This window comes from Carettochelys insculpta, chromosome 1 (genome assembly GCF_033958435.1).
Source record: "Carettochelys insculpta isolate YL-2023 chromosome 1, ASM3395843v1, whole genome shotgun sequence".
NCBI lineage: Eukaryota > Metazoa > Chordata > Testudines > Carettochelyidae > Carettochelys > Carettochelys insculpta.
This window is the reverse complement of record NC_134137.1, coordinates 11,807,639-11,828,136: the sequence shown is the minus strand read 5'-3', so window position 1 is coordinate 11,828,136 and position 20,498 is coordinate 11,807,639. Positions and strand designations below refer to the sequence as shown.

The 20,498-nt window shown below is 57.3% G+C and overlaps 1 protein-coding gene across 1 annotated transcript; it reads right to left on the bottom strand.

The window, feature by feature from the left end:
- Window positions 1-1,213: 1,213 nt before the first annotated feature.
- On the bottom strand, window positions 1,214-10,348 carry LOC142003582 (secreted frizzled-related protein 2-like). Its single transcript, XM_074980658.1, has 4 exons — window positions 10,254-10,348; window positions 7,682-8,188; window positions 3,806-3,883; window positions 1,214-1,962 (listed from the first exon to the last, which is right to left on the bottom strand). The coding sequence occupies exons 2-4, from the start codon at window positions 8,172-8,174 to the stop codon at window positions 1,658-1,660; spliced, it is 876 nt and encodes a 291-aa protein (XP_074836759.1). The 5' UTR covers window positions 8,175-8,188; window positions 10,254-10,348; the 3' UTR covers window positions 1,214-1,657.
- Window positions 10,349-20,498: the final 10,150 nt, after the last annotated feature.

The following is a 20,498-nucleotide window of genomic DNA, read 5'->3' as shown; positions in this document are numbered from 1 at the left end:
CCCCCGCCCCTCCCGCCGGCCACAAACCTCCCCGGCCCCAACCCCCACCCGCCACAAACCTGCCCCCTCCCCCGCCCCTCCCGCCGGCCACAAACCTCCCCTGCACCCTCCCCCACCCGTCTCACCCCCCAGAAACCTCCCCTGCTCCCAGGCCCTACACCCCTCCCCCACTCCCCCACCTGCTGGCCAGACACCTCCCCGCCCCACCCCTTCCCACTTGCCTGAAACCTCCCCTGCCCCCACATCTGCCCCTGGGCCCTGCACCCCTCCCCCACCCTTCCCACCCACCAGAAACCTCCCCTGCACCCCTAATCCCTCCCAGACTCTGCACCCAATACCCTGCCCCAGGTCAGTCACCACCCAAACCTCCTGTATCCCGTTCCCCCAGTCACAACTCCCTCCCAGACCATGCACCCTCCCGCCAGCTAGAACCCTCTCCTGCACCCACACCTCCCGCCGGAGCCTGCACCCCAGTGCCCCACCCCAGGATAGCCCCTCCTGCCCCCCATCTCCCTCCCATACCCCACGCCCTCCTTTCACCCCAGTGCCCCACCCTGAGCTCCCTTCCGCACCCAGCTCCCACCCCAGTCCTGCCCCCCTCCATAGAGAAGTGCGGCCCTTACCCACACACCAGAACTTGGGGTGTCCCCTCATCGAGAACTACGCACCATGACGAGGAGGTGAGTTGGGCCGGCTCCGCTTGCACTCTTTGCTTGACAGCTCATGGGCATGTCCTTTGTTAGGCTCCTCCTCCACCTGCACTCTGCCCTGAAGCCACGCCTCCGCTCTGCCTCTTCCCCTTGAGGCCCCACCCACCACTCACTCCCCCCACCTCCTACCTCTTGTGCAGGTGGACCCCAGGTGGAATAAGAGGGGGCCTTGGGGTGGAGATGAGAGGCGGGGCTTGGGTGGAAGATGGGGGCGGGGCTTAGGCGGAGATTGGGGCGGAACTTGGGTGGAAGTCAGGGGGCAGGGCTTGGGTGGAGGTCGGGGGGGGGGAGCTTGGGTGGAAGATGGGGCGGAGCTTGGGTGGAAGATGGGGCAGGGCTTAGGTGGAAATCAGGGGGCGGGGCCTCAGAATGCAGCAGGAGGCAGGGCCTCAGGGCAGCACAGAGGGCATGGCCACATTCAGGACCCACCAAAGGCCACTCCAGCCCCTGCCTCATGGAGCCAGAGACCACCAAGCCGGCTGATTAACGAGCAGACCGTTTTTATTAAAGCAAGTTGCAAAGCAGAGCCGAACCCGCCGAGCCGGTAGCCGTCGCCGCGTGCAGGCCTTCGCCCAGGCATCCAGGCCGCCTTTCCTTACCCTCTCCAGCCCAGGGATGCAGCGAGGTGGCTGCTTTGTGGGATCTCTCCCTCTCTTCTGGGCACCAGCACGACCACCCTCCGTACTACCCCCCGGGGCTGAGGCAGGGGCCTGGCTTGTCTGTGCCTCTGGTCTCCCAGAGTTGCACACACCCGGGGGCAGACACGCGTCGGCTGCTTCCTGGCTGAGTTTCTGACCTCTGCGTGGGTCTCATTGGCCGGGGCGGGGCGGGGGGTGGGATTTTCGTGGCAGAGCCTGGCTCAGTTGAATGCGTTTTCCGGCTGGACTGGGAAGGTGGGGACCAATTAACGGCACCTGCAGGAGGGACGTGGTCTCAGCTCCTGCCCTTTAACACTGGAGCTTCCGGACAGCCCTGGTGAACTTCCTCAGCTCCCGCTCCCCTCTCTGCCACCGCCTCACCCAGGAGATGACCAAGCGGCCAGCCAGCTTGTGGCCCATGGCCAGGACCACGGTGCCCTGGCCACGGAGTTCCTCACAGGCGCAGCTCTCCCCATGCGTCAGCCACAGCACCGGCTTCTTCAGCTCTTCATCCGTCCAGCCTTCCTGCTTGTACAGGGTCCGGCCCTTCAGCTCCGGCGTCACTTGCAAGTCTCCGGCTGCTCCGGCCAGCGCTCGGATGCTCATTTTCAAGGCTGTGGGAGAGGGGGAGGCAGTGGGCAGGAACACGGGGGAGCGGCTTGACGGGTGGGCGGGGGACGCACCTGTGGAACTCACTGCTGCAAGGAAGCCTGGCCGCAGCCAGCACCGTCAGACTCTCAGCAGGGTTAGCCACCCTCCTAGGAGAGCCTGATCGGCAGGCGCATGAGCCTGGGAGGGAGCTGTTGTAACTGGATAACCAATATGGTTTCTCCAGCCATTTTGAGAGGCCTATAGCTTGTCTGCAGCCAGACTAAAGAGCAGCAGCCATCAACTGTGAAGCTGCAAGTCACATACTCACATTCCATCTACGTTCCAGCACAACAGTAGCATATCAGGCTGTTAGGAAGAAGACCCACATCCTAGTGCCACCCACTGTTAAACAGATCACAAGATGGGTAAAGAAAACTTAATTAACAGCATTTCGTCTGGCAGGCAACGACTTCGCAATAGCTGAGGTGGAACCACCATTCTCTGATGGTTGTCTTCACTTCTCTGCTGTTTTCTGTATATTCTCTGTCTGGTTTGTAATTGCTCCTGTCTGCTGTGTAATTAATTTTGTTTGGTGCAAATCAGTTAAAGTGGTGGGTTATGATGGGTGAGGTAATTCTTTTACCGTAGGTTATGATTGGTTAGTAAAATTGTACTAAAATAATTGGTCAAGGGATAGCTAAGCAGGACTCAAGTTTCACTACTTCAACTGGGGTCCAAGAAGGAAAGGAAAAAAAGAAAGAGGAACAGAACATCCAGCAGGAGGGAGGAAGGAACACCTAAAGGACTCACCCCCATGACCACCCCCAAGACCCTGAGGTGCAGCACCCAGCATGCAGAGAGACTTTGTCTGTCCCAGCAGTGGAAGTCTGCCTGCCTGCCTCATCAGGACTGGCGAGGTTTGTGCGGGTAACACTGTAAGGGCCGCTGGCCCGGTTAATGACACAGGGCTCAGCTCTCCTGTTCTGGCTGCTCGGGAAGAGGGCAGAGCGGCACCGCGGAGGGTCGGCCTGAAGATCAGCCTGGATGGCATCTGTCAGGAGCAGGGGAGCAGGAATGTAGCCCTGGGAGTGGGCTGCAGGGGAGCAGGGCTGCTATGGACAGAGGGGGCCCTGGGAGTGGGCTGCAGGGGAGCACACAGGGAGACATGCCTGAGGAGCTAGAACCAGGGGCAAGAGAGAGCAGAGGTGGGCTCCCACTGGAGAAGCTGGGGGGTCCCGCTGGGAAGAGCGGGGCAGAGGGAAGGGCTGGGGACCAGGGTGGCCGTCTCAGCAGTGGAGGACTGTTAGGAGCCCAGAGCTGGTGGGGGGGCAGCAGGCTAGAGAAGGGAGATGGGTTTCAAAGCCCACCCGCCTGGACGCTGACATGGACGGTGTTGGCTGTGGGGTTAGGCCAGGCCCTGCCTTTTGCCACTGACCTGGGACGGCCTGGAGGGCAGGTGTATTCTGAAGTTACTGGGATCCAAGGGGGAAACTGAGGCAGGGGGTGCTTGCCTGGGGTGCTCCCCAGGAGGAAACCACTTGTTCACAGCCACCATCCCTTGTGCCTCTCAGGGTCAGGTGCCCACCAACAGATGAGGATGGAGCTTTTCCCTGCTCCAGCAGAGACACAACCAGGCGCACTAGGTGGGGGAAGGGGAGATAACAACCTTACCAGGACCCATCTGACAGTGGTCACAGCCGGGGACCTGCTGCTACTCTGGGCAGACACCTGTCTGTCCTGGGAGGGGACGGCTCGTTCTTTGCCCTGCTTTTCCTTAGACAGGCAGGTACTGTCTGATCAAGGGCACTCAGAGCAGCCGGGCCTGCCCCAGCCCCCTGCAGTACCAACCCGAAGCAAAGGACTCACCAAAATCCTGGCTGCAGAAGTTTTCCAGGAACTCCTTCTCGCTGTGCCCTTGGCTGATACAGGCTGCGCACACGGCCTCTGGCAGGGAAAGAAACAGCTGTGCTGAGAACCGGGGTGTAACACGAGGGCCGTTATTGTAATCGCTGTCCTAGCTCGGCACCAACTCTTGGGTCAAGGGAGGTGTCTAATGAAAGCGGGAGAGTCACTGACTGCTTATTGTCCTCGTGCATCTGTACCGCTTTAGCGTGGGGAGCTGTGAGACTGGCTCGGTGCTTGTGTAAGGAAGGCGACGTTCTGGGAGATCACAAGAGGAGGTGGGGATACCTCCTGCGAAAGGGTTCCTAGCCAGGTAAAGCAGCTCTGCACTCAACTGCACAGCTCCATGTTTAGCTGCAGACATGTCGTGTCTGGAGATGCACATCTCGTAGAGCTGGAAGGGACCTTGGCAGGTCATCAAATCCAGTCCCCAGGACCAACCACCATCCTCCTTTTATATACAACAATAAATAAATTAAAAAAAAAACAAACTACTTGTCCCAACTCCCTGGATGGCCCCCTCAGGGACTGAGCTCACAGCACTAGGGTTTGCAGGCTAATATGCAAGCCACTGAGCTGAAAAGGACATAGACAGTTGATCTGTGCATGCACTTGTCCATTGCAGCTCTGCTCCCAAGCAGAGACAGACAATGGAGTTCCCTCCATGTGGGCACAGGTATAATACAACCGTAATATATAATATAATAGTATAAAAACAACCCTGAGATCTCTCCATTCCATCTGCAATTTCCAGGCTCCAGTTTTCCATCCTGAGTCTATCTCACCACTTCGGGAGCGGCTCTGCTATGAACCTGGAAGGATCGCTGAGCCAGCCTTACAAAGGATGCACCCTGGAGACTTTTAAGATAGCCTAGTCCAGCCCCTGCAGCAAGAACTTTATGACTGATGTGTGTAATCTAAGCACTTTAACACTCTCACCCTGGTCTTTCTTTTACTAATAACCCTTTAGAGCAGCAGTTCCCAGCCTTTTCCAGATGCGGACCCATTCTGACAATTCAGGAACGCTTGGTGGCCCAGGGCAATTCCAAAATTTGGGGTGCGGGGGCGGCAGAGCACTAACTAGCTAATTTTGCATCTGAGGCAAGAATATAAAATTGAGCCATTGCCTGTGAGTTATTCCATAGCAAAAGGGAAAATACACTAATAATAACAAACTAAAGCTGCATTTATTATAGTTTATTATTATTTTGTTATTATAGTTGATCTGAGTTGTGGTGAAGGAAAGACCCTAAGCCCCAAACTGCTCCCCCCTGCTCTCCTAAATTAAACCCAAACTCAGGGGCGGGGGAGTCACACTCAGAGGCTGGAGGGGCTGGGGGGGTGTCACACTGAGAGGCTGGAGGGGCTGCGGGGGGGGTCACACTCAGACTGGAGGGGCTGGGGGGGTGTCACACTCAGAGGCTGGAGGGGCTGTGGGGGGAGTCACACTCAGAGGCTGGAGGGGCTGGGGGTCACACTCTGGGGCTGGAGGGCTGTGGGGGGTCACACTCCGGGGCTGAAGGGCTGGGGGAGTCAGTCACACTCAGAGGCTGGAGGGCTGGGGGAGTCAGTCACACTCCGGGGCTGGAGGGGCTGGGGGGTCACACTCAGCGGCTCGAGGGGCTGGGGGAGAGTCACACTCCGGGGCTGGAGGGGCTGGGGGGGGGGTCACACTCCGGGGCTGGAGGGGCTGGGGGGGGTCACACTCCGGGGCTGGAGGGAGTCACACTCCGGGGCTGGAGGGGCTGGGGGTCACACTCAGAGGCTGGAGGGGCTGGAGGGGAGTCACACTCAGAGGCTGGAGGGGCTGGGGGTCACACTCCGGGGCTGGAGGGGCTGGGGGGGGGTCACACTCTGGGGCTGGAGGGGCTGGGGGGGGTCACACTCCGGGGCTGGAGGGCTGGGGGAGTCAGTCACACTCAGGCTGGGGGGAGACACAAACAAAAAGTGAGAACTGACGAATCAGCTCCACAGAATAGGAAGGAGGCAAGAGGAGGCGTGAGAATTTTGACTGCAGGCATCTGAACTGGGATGGCTACGAACAGCAAAGGTGGAGGAGCTGCCCCGGCAATGTGTGCTTTGAACCAGGACGCCAGTTACCTGGGTCATTATATGGACTCTTTGACATACGTTGTTTTATCTGACTCTTGACTTCCCCCTGCTCTTACTGCCCCTCTGCTCCTCCGATTTGCTCACCTTGCTTTCAATTCTTCTGATTTGCCAACCTTGAGTACTCTTGTTGGTTCTCTGTGCCTTCAATATTGAGTCTGTTCTGCTCTGGCTATGGGCTGAAGAAGTGGGTGTGTCCCATGAAAGCTCACCTAATAAATTATTTTGTTAGGCTTTCAAGTGCTACTGGACTGCTTTTTGTGAGTATACAGACTAGCGCGGCTTTCTTTCTGTTGCTTCTCTATTGATTGAGAAAGCTGCTGGAGGTGGCAGCGTTAAGGAGCTGCAAATGGCTTCTTTAATAGCCACATGCAGCTCTGAGCTGCTGGCCACCCTTAACAAATCGAATCGCGCCCCACAGGTTGGGAATCCCTGCTTTAGATCTTAGATTCTAAAGGATGGCCCGGTGTGCTCTTTTGGGTAAGATCCAAGCATACATTGACCTGGGGATGTGCCTGGTCCTTTGGGACTGGTAAGATCTGTGTGGATTTGGTGAGCGTTGCTGGCCAGCTGCCTAGCAGACATGCTTGTTGGCCTGCTCTATGATGGGAGTTTTGGAGGAAGGTTACAAAAGCCTCCAGCCCCGAAGAGGGACGCATGAGAAGGGAAGTGGACTCGCACATGTGGAGAAGACTGTCCATACTAGAGGACTCTTCAATCTAGTAGAGCTCCAGCAGGCAGAGCCCAGGGCTGGATGCTGCAGCCAGAGTCAGGCAAACTGGAAATGAGATGTGGGTTTTTAACAGTGAGGGGCATTAATTATCAGAACCACTTTCCAAGAGGCGCGACCAGCGTTCCTTGGAAGCTGAGCTCTCGGGCGGCCACCCAGGAGAGAATCTGGTGTTGCCGAGCTGATTAGCAGAGCACCACGGCCGGCAGCCTATGTTTCTATAGGTGGTGTAATTCCGCACATGCCTCGGCACACAGAACAAAATTTATTCCGCCCATGGATGGAAAAAATTAGCAGGACCATTGGGTGGGGCCCATTCTTGGAGCCTTTCCATTGTGCCTACAGGCTAAATGCTCCACGCGGCCGAATGCCCAGGAGGAAATTCCATCACGGGCGTTACGCAGGAGCTCAGACCGGGCGAACAAACTGCTCCCAGTGAGACGGAAAATCTGTCATCTGCTCCCGCAGCAGGGGCTGCAAGCCGAGAGACCAGGGCATTTCCCGTGGACGTGCGACATTTCCGTGCCGCTGCGTTCCGGCTGAGCCCGGCGTTCCGTGCTAGGCGTCAGCGGCTGCGTGCAAGCTGGGGGCGGAGGAAGGACCATGATGCAGACGGGTGCCAACAGCCCCAGGGCCACAGTTAAACAGGAACAGACAGAGAGCAGCCCTGAAACCGAGCCAGGGCTTGATTGCCGTGCCCTGCTGTTGACCCCCCACTGCCCCTCATAGCATCAGGGCTGCACTGCCTGTGCCAGGATCTCTGGGCTGAACAGCGCGTGCCATCTGCAGTGGTTCCCTCTCACATTGTCCATCGGGGCGGAATAAATTTTGTTAGGAGTGCTGCAGCGTGTGAAGATGCGCACCACCCGGTGTAAGACCCGCTGCTGGCTGTGGGCGCTCTGCTAATCAGCTGGGTGGCATTTGCCCCCACCCCCCAGGCAGGTGCCCTAGTGCTCAGTTCCCCAGAACACTGCCCCCCGCCCCCAGCCACTCGGCCTCACCTTCCTTGGGGGGCAGGAGCCTGTCGTCGGGGCCGGCCGGCGGGACGCAGAGTTCGTTCCCTTGCGGGAACCTGCTGCAGTTGAACATCTCTGGCCAGGGGAAGCCAAAGGCCGCCATGACCGGGGTGCAGCCGTCTCTCACCGCCTCGCAGAGGGCCCTGCAGGGGTAGACAGGCTCCTCCATCTCGCTGATGCACACGGGGGCGAAGAGGGAACACAGGAACTTCTTGGTGTCCCCGTGGCACTGCTTGGTGAGCAGGGGCACCCAGGAGGCGGCTTGCTGCAGCGCTTCCTTCATGCTCTCGTGGCCCAGCAGGTTGGGCAGCCGCAGCTCTCTGTAGCCCACACCGTGGCAGAGGCTCATGCTGCTGGGGATGGGCTTGCAGCTGCTCCGCTGGGCGCTGGGCCGAGCCGGCTGGTAGGGGAAAGGGGCAGCCCCAGAAGGGGAGCACCAGGCCCATGCCAGGAGGGCAAGGAGCAGCAGGATGGCCATCGGGGCTGGGGAATCTGTAGGAGCAAGAGGCAGAGTTGTCACCAAGGGCAGTTGCAGCCATTAAATCTAACTTCCCGGGGCCGGGGCGGCTCATGCATGAGAGGTGAGATGGGACTGTCTCCCTATAGCACCAGGCCTGCGCCAGTGTGGGTCCCTAGTGGCCCAGAGTCACCACCATCATGTCAAATGAGTCAGGAGCCTTCACTCCAGCCTGGTACCATCAACACGGCCGGCTCCCACCTCCTGCTGGCAATCCCAGCAGAGCGGGCCAGGCTCGAAGACAGACTCCATCCCCTTCTATCCCAGAAGTCAGCGGGAAGGTACGTACAGCACCTAACACCGCAGGGCTGAGGCATGAGTGTGATGCTAACAATAGACGGGACAAACCTAGGGGAAGCTAGTCCTAGCTGCAATGGGTGAAATCCTGTCTGCTGAGGGTTTTGACGTAGGAACCCAGGCTTCCCCAGTGTGATTTGCTGTTTTCATGTGCCGGGAGAAGAGCAATCAGACACCACCTTTGTTACCTCCCACAGCCTGTTGCACTAGTGGGGAGACGCTAGCAAGATAAGGTGGCAGCAAAGCTGTTTGTTTTAGCATGCTTTTAACTTTGCTCCCTGCTGAAATGCAGCCACTTCTGGGGCGGAGCATGCCAGCTGTTTATCAGCAAAGAACAGACCTTTGGAGAAGGGAAGAGGGGGCCTTCTTGCCACAGGGACCTGCCATGCAGAATTCAATCACCTCAACTGCAATTGGGTCAGGACAGGTGGGCGTAACCGCTCGGACTCTTGCAAACACTGTTCTGGGACTTCAGTTTTCTGCCCACCCAGCGCTTCCAGTGTCACAGCGCCCCCTGGACACCCTGCGCCTCCCAGCTTCAGTCCTGACACGGAGCACCACCTCCTGACGCACCTGGCCACTGACTGACACATGCTGGTGGGTCAGTCTCAGGGAGTCTTCCCCGCAAGGCACAGCGCAAACCACCTTGCCTGTGAGAGCTCCCAAGAGTAAGGCCCTAGGTCCCTGCTGCACCTGGGTGCATGAAACAGATCTCCCCTCCCACAGGCTTTGTCTGTGCTAGGAACACTAACACACGGCCCCAGCTGGGCAGCTGGACTGGTCTCCCCGGGCCATAAGTGCCAGCAGAGACAGGGCCACAGGTCCCTCTAATTCTTTCCATCCACACGTGGAATAAATTTTGTTGTTTGCACCGAGGCGTGTGCAGATGCGCACCACCACCAGAACCACACACTGCCGGCTGTGGGTGCTCTGCTAATCAGCTGGGCAGCAGCTGAATCTCTTCTGGGTGGCCGCCCAGTTCTCAACTTACAGGCATTGTTGTATGACAGGGTGGGAAGGATACCAGAGCTCCAGCTCCACCAGCACCGGGACAGGGGTACTTGCCTTCTAGGTGAGGCTCAGGGGAACCGAACCACTTCCCCAGGCTTCCTGGGCTGTGTGGCTGCATGCTCCAGCAAGGACCTCCTCCTCCTCGCTGCCCTGCTCCCCTCCTGCCCTCACTCCTGTAGGACGTCCCCTCTCTTTGCTCTGCTCCTGCCAACCAAGGATGAGTCCGGCGCGAAAGAGGGAGTCTGCAATCTGGACTCCCACCGTCTGATCCTAGCGCTGCCACCAACTCCCGGAGGCTCCGTGGGCATGGCCCTGCCCCGCCCTGTGCCTCAGTTTCCCCATCTATAACAAGGGAAACAGGAGACTGACCTCCTTCCCTGGGGAGCTGGGAGGACTGGGCAAAGCTCTGAGATCCTTGCTGGGGGAGGGCCGCTGCCTGTATTGTTGGGAGCCAGCCAGAAATCCTGCCCTGATTGTCCCAGCCCTGAGCCGGTGTTCTCACCTTCCTTGTTTTGGGGCCCTTGCCCCACCCTGTAAACTCCAGCCGGTTCCTCAAGGAGAGCAATGCAGCTCCTCCACCTTCCTGATCTCCTCTTTCCCTCCCCGCAGCATCCTCCCAGGGGATTCCCAACCTCGCCACCTTGGCCCTGGTCCCTCCTGAACCTGTTGTTTCATGCAAGCAGCAAAAAGGGGCAAAACCCCAGGCAAAGCTTTGCCCAGCGCTGGTGGTACCTTCTCAGCTGGGCTGAACCTGGAAGCGGCTCAGCACTGTTTGCCTCTTGCGGGAATTCCAGTCCCTCCTGGCCCTGCAGGGTCGTCAGTTCCAAGTCTCTCTTGCTGGAATTCTCTCCTTCTTATGAGAACCACGAGCCCTCCCCCGGCAGCTCCTGCCGGCTTTGTGAGGATGTTTATCCCAGAAAATTACAGGGTTCGGTAACTGGAGCGCAGCCCACAGGGATGCGTTCGGGCTTGACCACACAAGTGCACGAATTTAACGGCAGGAAATCCCATGCCTAGGAGGGGCTATAAAATCCTACCACGTAATTATACCCTCTTCTCCAGCATAATAAAATCAGCCCCGCGGGCGCTGCTGTCTCCGACCCCCATCTCGTACCACAGTGCTCCAGTCTCCCTGGCTCAGAGCCATGGGAACACGCACAGGGACGCTGATGTTCAAACCGAACCCTTATCTTCTCATGCCTCAGAATGGGGAATCGGCAGCACCCAGCTCCAGAGAGAGGCCAGAGCACCTCAGAGCACCCAAGCACATGGGCCCCTCACCAGCAGCAGAGAACCAGACCCGGATGAGTGGTTTGGCCGGGGGAGGGGAGGTTGCGGAATCAGAGGTGGGATGCCAGTAGCTCCTTACCGACTCCAGAACCAAGTCTGGGTGGCGGGGACCCCCGCGGTGCAGAAGTGCCTGTAATACCAGGCTTTGCATTTCTCTAGCATCCTCACGCCAAGTGATCTCCCAGCACCGTGAAGAGAGGGTGGTTGGAAGCAGCTGGGGCTGAGGGGCACATGGCGGAGCTCAGTGGATCTCCACCAGCCGAGGGATTTGGCCCCCTAAGTAGTGTAATACAGGGCTCCTCAATCTGAGCACCCCCCTGCACCCCACTGTGCTATAAAAACTCCAGAACTCACCTGTGCCACAACAGCTGTTTCTTTGCATATCAGTTCCAGGCATGGGAAGAGTTTGAAGAGTGAGGGTGTGGAAATCCAGCCCCCTTCCCCTTAACCACCCCTCCCAGCTGAGGCCAGGAGCGAAGCGGCAGTTGGGACTCGAGGCAGCAGAGTCTCCAGGTGCTAGGCCAGAGCTGGGGGTGCTGCAGGATCCCAGGCACCCCTAGTTTCTTTGCCTAGGGTCAGGAACGGCATTGGGGTAACACACAGGGCAATTGCCAGGGGCCCCAGTGCAGCTAAGCTGCTCAGGTTTTGGCTTTGGCCTCGAGTGGCCGGGCTCAGGCCCGTGCACTTCAGCCCCATGTGGTGGGATTTCTGCTTCCAGCCCTGGGCCCAAGTGAGACTGAGGCTGGCCCGGCTTTATGGACCCCCTGAAACCTGCTCATTTTCCTCCAGGAGGCCCCGGCTGAGACCCACTGACATAGACAGGGGAGAAAGGATGGGCTAGTCATGAAGTCACTGCACTGGTGGAAGTTTTTGCTCCATTCCTGGTTCCACCACAGGCTCCCTGGGTGACATTGAGCCAGTCCCTTTGTCACGCCGTTCCTCAGTTTCCCTATCTACAAAATGGGGCTACTCTCCCGCCGCACAGGGACCTTGAGTGGGTAAATCTATCCACAGCGGGGAGGTGCTAATAGGGGCATTCTTCTGCCTGAGTCAGCACAGAACATGTGTCCAGGGTGTGACAGATTTGGACAGCCCCTGCTCTGGAAACCTGACCCCCATTCTAAATGTGGACGTCTTCCCAGCTCCTCCCTGCCAGCCCCGACTTTGCAGCATGAAAGGTCTTTGCACATGCTCCCCTGGCAGCCAATGGGACTGTTTTTTGCAGGTTTGCTGGAATGGGACTCATTGAGGGGCTCAGAATCATGCAGCAGAATTCAGGCGTTTCGAACACAGTACTCAGTACAAAGGGGTTCTCGCAACCTCTGCGTAAGTCAAATTTCCCCCATAACACAGAGGAGCCAGGAAACTGACGAAGGCTCCAGCAGCAACAGGGCTGGTCAGTTTCCAGGCTCCCTGGGAGAAGCTGGGGAGAACTCAGTGGCCTGGCTGTCTGTCACCCCCAGCTTCCCCCACCTGGGAGAAACCACACCGCAGCAGCTCTCTGCCCAGGAGCCCAGCAGGCAGACAGCCGCTGCTGCAGGGCTTCTCCCCAGCTGGGTGAGCCAGAGCGTTTTCGATTTGCACTTAATTCACGTTAAGGCAAGTAAAGCACAAATGGAAATCGCGCCTACTGGGGGATTACTGAATTTCACTGGTATCGATCATCAGTAAAGGCGACATGCTACAGTTCTACTACTACAGTGAGAAGCTTTTCAGAGATGCTCTGGAGTAACCTGCTCCACGGCTAGCCAGGGATTTTACTATTGTCACAAGACAGCAACCATCTGCAACTCAGCTGGGGAGCATTTGGCTCAGCTCCTACTGCTCCCACACTGCAGCCCCTCCCACTTGAGCTAAAGGAAACCGTCCGTCGGTTGCTTGCAGTATAGAGTCTATGGCACACAGTTGAGCAGTTCCAATTCCGTCCACTAGAGGGGAGTGTTGATGTGCACACGCTCCAAGAGTAATGGCCTGAGTGAGCAGAAGGGGCCCTTAAAGGGCCCTGCAGTGAGTAAAGTTCTGTTCGTGTCTCCCTGCGCCTGCAACTAAGAGCCTCATTCTCTTCCTTCTGGCCACAAATGCTCCCTCTCTCCCCCACACCTTGCCAGCTCCTCATTTAATCCTCATTCCCGTTGAAACAGGACAAGGGAACAAACTTGATGGGATGGAACGGAACTGGAAGATGAAAGAAGAGCTGCAAAGCTGACGGGCGGTTTGGAAAATCAGCTCTGGAGGGAAATGAAAGGCGATTAATCCAATTAGCTTATGGCTGGGAAGGTTACAAGATGATTTACTCCTGCTCTGTATGTACCTCTGAGGGAAGGGGATATCTGATGCCAGAGCAGGCTGTTTGCATCACTGACAGAGGCGTATCAGATCCCCTGGCTGGAGGCTGAAGTCAGCCGAAAAGGACCAGGAGCAGCTTTTGAACAGAGGTGTAACTAGCCCCAGGAGCAGATTGCCAGGGAATGTGATCAGTTCTTCACCACTTGGGACTTTAATCAAGGCTGCCTGGCTCTTTCTCAAAGATCTGCCCTAGTTTAGCCAATGGGAGGCAGGAGTCACGGGGGGATACTCCCAGGTGTGCTATGCAGTGGGTTAGGGTAGGGCAGTGGTTTCCAACCAGTCTGCCTCAGCACACTGGTGTGCCCTGAGAACTGGCCAAGCGTGCCCTGAAATGTCATCAATTTCCCCTTGCTGAGGCTCTTTGCAGAGCCACTGCAAGTGGAGGAGGGGGAGAAGTGACCACCCTAGAAGGAGCTCAACCAGCAAGGCTGTCCGAGTCCCAGCTGGTGTGGGGTTTGTCAATTTCTCCTGCCCAGTGGGTCTTTGTAGAGCCAACACGAGGGGAAATGCCAACCCTGAAGGACCTTGTTCGCATGGGAGGGGGGGGTGTGCAGCTGAAAAGCAGCTTCCCAGCCCAAAGGAGCTGGCAGAGAGCCCATCCCCACTCCCTGCTGGGGCAAGGGGGAGGGAAGGAGGGAGGGAGGAAGCCTGTTGGAGCTGGGATGTGATTTAAATGCTGCATCCTGCCTCCAATAGGCAGGTCGGGAAGGGAGCCTGCATTCAATGGTTACTCTTTTACTCAGCATCCCAAGCACGGCATTGAGCAGATTTTGGAAACAGGTCTGTGCTTGCTGTCTAGGACGGTGCATTCTGTGCTGGATCTGAAACATGGATGTATTTGATCCTTGTCCTGTTACCCGCACAAATTTCTCATCCCTTCCACACTCAGGGACACACACACCTTTACCTAATCCGTAGGGCTCAAGGCGTGACCCTGTTGATTTTATCTCCCACCCTTAGCCAATTCCTAGGGCTCAGGGTATAATTCCCTGTGAGTCTGCAGGATCTGTGCCACTGAAAAGCCTCACACAGTAATATTCTTATTCTCTACTTATTTATAATTGCCAAGAAAGCAGAATACATGCTAAGCGCTCAGTATCATGCTCACCAGTCCTGATGAGGCAGGCAGGCAGACTTCCACTGTTGGGACAGACAAAGTCACACTCTGGATGCTGGTTGCTGCACCTCAGGGTCTTAGGAGTGAGTCCTTTCGATGTTCCTTCCTCCCTCCTGTTGGATGTTCTGTTCTTCTTTTTCCCCCTTTGATGTTCTGTTCCTCCCTTTTCCTTCTTGGACCCCGGTTTAAGTAGTGAAACTTGAGTCCTGCTTAGCTATCCCTTGACCAATTATTTTAGTACAATTTTACTAACCAATAATAGCCCACGGAAACAGAATTACCTCACCAATCATAACCCACCACCTTAACTGATTTACACCAAACAAAATTAATTACACAGCAGACAGGAGCAATTACAAACCAGACAGAATATACAGAAAACAGTAGAGAAGTGAAGACAACCATCAGAGAATGGTGGTTCCACCTCAGCCATTGCAAAGTCGTTGCCTGCCAGACGAAATGCTGTTAACGAAGTTTTCTTTACCCCTCTTGTGATCTGTTTAACAGTGGGTGGCACTAGGATGTGGGTCTTCTTCCTAACAGCCTGATATGCTACTGTTGTGCTGGAACGTAGATGGAATGTGAGTATGCGACTTGTAGCTTCACAGTTGATGGCTGCTGCTCTTTAGTCTGGCTGCAGACAAGCTATAGGCCTCCCAAAATGGCTAGAGAAACCATATTGGTTATACGGTTACAGTTCAGCTTGTCGGATGCGCTGCTGTGTTGCAAGCCTCTCTAGGAAGCTGATAACCACAGTAAATGCAACACTTACGAGCAGTCAAGTCAGCTGCAAAAGAGGGTGTTTGTCTCCCTGAAATGTGCTGTGACTGAGAAGGTTGGCGGCCACTGGCTAGGTTACAATGGTCTCTTCTGGCCGTAGCACCTGGGCCCCAGGGAATCTCTTGGCTTCTAGGCAGCTGCCTCCTTCCCCAGCTCCCTGGCAGGGGCGTCACTTGGTTAGCTGGTTTATGCTCCTCGGGGCAAGCAGCACATTTCCAGTTCACAGAACTGGATTGCTGGCTGCACCTGTTCTCTGCATGCTGGGACTGGCAGAATACATTAAGGGCTCCAGAAAAAGCCCATCTCCCACACTGCCACCTCCCCTGCTGTTCCTCACCTTCTGGTAGTGCCCCTCAGTTCCCATCTGCAGCAGCCCCTGCTGTTCGCAGCTCGCCTGTCGCACCTCAGGCCCGACTCTGAGAGTCGCCGCAGCAGCGCCTGCCCCTTACGCAGCACCTGAGGGACAGCTGGACCAGCGTACGCAGACACAGGATGTCCAGTTTCCCAGGGATTTCATTTCCTGGTAACTGACTCAAGATGAGAACTGGGCTCTGCAGAGTTGCCCAGGCTGGCACGTTCAACCTCTACCTCCCCACTACCCCTGAGAACATGAAGCTTTTGCAATGCTGTGCCCCTGCCACTGGGACCTGCAACCCACCAGGGGCTCTGGGTAAGTTGCTCTGGGACAGACAGGGATGCTTACAGAGAGGGCTGCTAGTGGAGTGTGTCTGAAGAAGCCAGCTAGCAGAGTAAGAGGTTTGTTACCTGGCATGCATGGGGAACGGGGGTTGCCGGTTACTCCGCCTTTTTCACCAAACTCGAAAGAAGTTTAAGAAATGAAATAACCATCCTAACCACAGCATGAGGGAGGGATAGCTCAGTGCTTAAAGCAATGGCCTTATGAACCAGGGTGGTGCGCCCAGTCCTTTCAAGGGCCTGGGGTAGGTTAGATTAAACACAATTACTGTCAACAGTATTATCAAAACAAAAGAGCAGGCCAGTAGCACTTTAAAGACTAACAAAATAATTTATTAGGTGATGAGCTTTAGTGGGACAGACCCACTTCTTCAGATCAAGGTGAGCAAATCAGAGAGCAGAGAGGTGGTGGGGGGAGTCAAGAATTAGATTAAGCAAAGTACGTAAAAGAATCTTTAGAATGAGCTACAGTGTGAGAATTAACTGGGTCTAGGATTTGGGAATGGAGAAGCTTTCCACGTCCTGCTGCTGCGGAGAAGCCAGGCCCAGCAGGCTGGGAGGGTGGTGTGGCTGGGTGAAGCAGGCTGCTGCTCCCACCATCCATGGGGGGCGGGGGGCAGACTCTGCTGCCTCTAACACCTGACCCTTGGCCTTGGTAACCCTGTCCATGGGGGCACTGGGACGGCCACCGAGGAGCCCCCAAAATCACAGGGCCTGGTGCTGCTGCCCCAGTTCGTCCTATGGACAGGACGGCTCTGATTTTGTGATAGTGAAGTACTCAAAGCACAGACAGGACCTCGCCCATTGCAAGCTGGAACTAGGATATCAAGAGACTCCACCCACGTGGAAGCCCAAAGAGGAACAGCTCTGCCGTTCGCATGGCGGAAGAGAGGTTCAAACTGAAGAAACAAATTTCCCACCCGACTGTGCAAAATATGAAGCAAGAGGGGAAGGAGGGTTCCTCAAATCCTCTGCGAGAGCAAAAAGCCAAGCAGAAAATGAGCTGGGTACGGTCGGGAGAAGTGAAAGAGACGGACAAATGGCCTCGCGACGTACAACCACTGGCTATCGGCTTGGAAATGACCTCCCCTGGTCTAACCCGCTCCCTCGTTCGGGTGCAGTCAGGCCCCGAGGGTGCAGAAATAGGGAGATCCAACCGTACAGTCATCTCAACCGATGCCGATCGCACCCTGTGCCTACACGCAGAAGCACAATGATCAGATGTCGTCTGGGAAACTTTTGCAGAAGGCCCTGCCACGGCCCGGCAGCCCGAGCGCAATCCACGGCATGGCACCCAGTCCCCCCGCCAGCGTCCCACAGCACACAGAGCACTGCAGACGTGGCCTGCCTGCTTACTGTCCCACAGGGCACTGCCCAGGTGTCTGCTGGGCGGAAAGCTCTGCACAGGCAGGGCTGAAGGAAGCCTGGGGCTCTTGTCAGACAGCTCTGGAGACAGAGCTTCCCCAGCCACGGCCCTGAACGTTCCTCATGACTCAATGGGTCGCAAACTTCCTTTCTCACCAGCCGATTGAAGAAAATTGTTGCTGCCCAATAAAATGCAGGCTTGGGGGTGAGGGATGAGGGGTCTGGAGCACAGGCGGGGGCTCCAGGTTTGGGAGGACGTAGGCCTGGGCAGGAGGCTGGCATTCAGGGCTGGGTGCAGCCTTACCTCCCAGGCAGCAGTGCGGTGGTGGGGACTCAGCCAGGCCCACAATCCACCTCCTTGGGCTTGGCAAATAATTCACCACTCTGGTGACCCTTTTGTGAACGACCAACATGAGGCTGTTTGTTCACAATGCTCACCCAGCTCAGCTCACCCCACCAGTGAGGCTGCTGGAGTTGGGCCTACCTCCTGTTTTGGAGATGACAGACGTGGGCTCGCCCGGGGCATGAAGAAAAAGGGACGTGTGCATATAAAGTTGCCGAGGCAGCATAACCCTTGGACCACTGCCCTCAGACTGCGCAGGAGGGGTCTACAACCAGCACCACAGGCCAAAAAGAGAAGCAGTGGCAGAGTGCACGGTTAATGCCGCGCTGAAATTGACATGTAAAACAGGCCCCCGGCCCACCCTGAGGCTCCAGGGGACACATGAATGTTCGATTTTACGAGTTATACTTTGGCTCTGCAGCAGAAGACGCATTTTAAAATCCTCCCAAGCACAACGCCGTCGGCCTCCCCCGGGCTACAGAGCTGTAGGAAGCTAGCGCCACTGGCGTGACACAGACGTACCCCAGCCAAGCAGCGGGTCCTCAGGATGGTGTTCTGAAAAGTGCTGCCCGAGATCTCTTCAGGGAACATCTTTGTTTTAACTATTTTCTCATTGGAGTTTTTAAATACTGTGTCAAGTCATTTTGTGTATCATGGTATTAAGCCCTGCTACATAGAAGTTGAGTTATATTTTGTAGAACAGTTCCTGGAAGTAGGTAAGGTAAAGAAAAACCTCTCTGTGCCCTTTAGTTTTGGATTGCATAATTGATTGCCCTGTTGAGCGCATGAGGTGTGAATGGAAAGGCGTGGGAGACCAGCACCTCCAGGTACTTGCAGGGGTTGGAGACAGTAGATCACAGACCAAGGAGAAGAACAATGGAACCTCTGAAGTGGGCCCATTGGAAGAAGACTGGATGTATGGACGGCTCGGGAGTCACCAGCAAGGGACTGCCTTTGGAAGCACCACCCAGAAGAAGGTGCTAAATGCATATGTGATGGGGTTCAGGGGTCCCCAAGCTCTGCACCCCATCCACAGGCAGAAGCGACTCACTCAGCAGGAGAACAGTGGGTTTATTAGCCAACAGGGCACAGCGGCGTACAGAGGAGTCAGTACAGCAGGCAGAGACAGCCAGCCCAATCCATGCTGGGGAGAGGAGGCCCTGAGGGGCCCCCAGAGCTGAGGCCTTGGCCCCTCCTTTGTCTCTCTCTACCCCAGCCCAGACTCACTGCTTTCCAACTCCCAGTTCCAATTCACACCCCTCAGGCTCCACCTCCCCCTTTGTCTGCAGTCCAGAGGTGTTACCTGGTCGCCTCAATTACCCTCAGCAGGAGCCCCCCACCCTCTGTGAGCCACACGTGCGAACACATGTATCCCCCACTCCAACACAGCATAGTCATCAGATTGCTCTTCCAGATCATGCATATGCATCAGCTGGCAGCAACCTGCATGAGAGACAGGACACTATAAACGGAAGGCATCTTGCATAGGGACCCTGGGTTTGTATTGTCAGGAGAGAGAGAGAGAGAGAGAATGTGATGGACCCTATGCACATGGTAAGTGGTGATTGCTACATGTGTATTACCAATAAACGTGGCCTTTTATCTTTTCCCCTGAAAAGATCCCTGGCCCTAATTTTCAGTACAACAGAGGGAAGAGCGAGAGAGAAGCAGCACAGGCGGAGTTGCGGGGTAGTGGATACAGAGCCCTGTACCTGCGCTGGGAACAGTTCAGCCAGGAGCGCTTCCAGCCCTGCATCGAAGCTAAGGACAGACGTGGGGCGTGATCAGACGCCGTGTACAGGTGTGGGCGTGGGGGGGGTCAGGTCCCATGACGGAGCCAGGGACAGGTGTCTGTGTGTGCGGGGGGGGGGGGGGGGGGTTGGGCAACTGACTGAGCCTGGGAAACCTGTGGGTGCGGGCGGGGGAGGGGGATAGGGTTTGACGACTGAGCCGGGAGCAGGCTGGGGGGGTCAGGTCCCACAAGTGAGCTGGGGCAAGTCCCACAACTGAGCCGGCGACAGGCATGTGGGGGGGGGGTTCAGGCCAATGACTGAGCCAGGGACACATATGTGTGGGGGGGGTCAGGCTGATGACCGAACCGGGGGCAGGGGTATCAGGGGAGCGGGGAGTCGGGCTGATGAGAGAGCTGGGGACAGGTGTATGTGGGGGGGGGGGTCGGGCTGACGACCGAGCTGGGTGCAGGTGTGTGTGTGTGGGGGGGGTTGGGCTGATGACTGAGCCGGGGGCAGGTGTGTGTGGGGGGTTGGGCTGATGACTGAGCCGGGGGCAGGTGTGTGTGTGTGGGGGGGTCGGGCTGATGACCGAGTCGGGGGCAGCGGGTGTGTGTGGGGGGGGGCGGGGTGATGACCGAGCCGGGGGCAGCAGGGGGGGTCGGGCTGATGACCGAGCTGGGGGCGGGGGGGGCAGGGGGGCGGGGTGGTGACCGAGCCAGGGGCAGCGGGTGGCAGGGGTTGGGCTGATGACCGAGCCAGGGGCAGGGTGTGTGTGTGGAGGGGTTGGGCTGATGACCAAGTGGGGGGCAGGGTGTGTGTGTGGGGGGGGTTGGGCTGATGACCGAGCCGGGGGCAGGGGTGTGTGTGTGTGTGTGGGGGGGTCAGGCTGATGACCGAGCCGGGGGCAGGGGGGGTGTGTGTGGGGGGGGGTCGGGCTGATGACCGAGCCGGGGGCAGGGGTGTGTGTGTGCGCGGGGGGGTCGGGCTGATGACCGAGCCGGGGACGGGGGTGTGTGTGGGGGGGGGGGTCGGGCTGATGACCGAGCCGGGGGCAGGGGTGTGTGTGTGTGGGGGGGATCGGGCTGATGACCGAGCCGGGGGCAGGGGTGTGGGGGGGGGGGGCGGGATCGGGCTGATGACCGAGCCGGGGGCAGGGGTGTGTGTGTGGGGGGGGGATCGGGCTGATGACCGAGCCGGGGGCAGGGGTGTGGGGGGGGGGTGTCGGGCTGATGACCGAGCCGGGGGCAGGGGTGTGGTGGGTGGGTCGGGCTGATGACCGAGCCGGGGACAGGGGTGTGTGTGTGTGG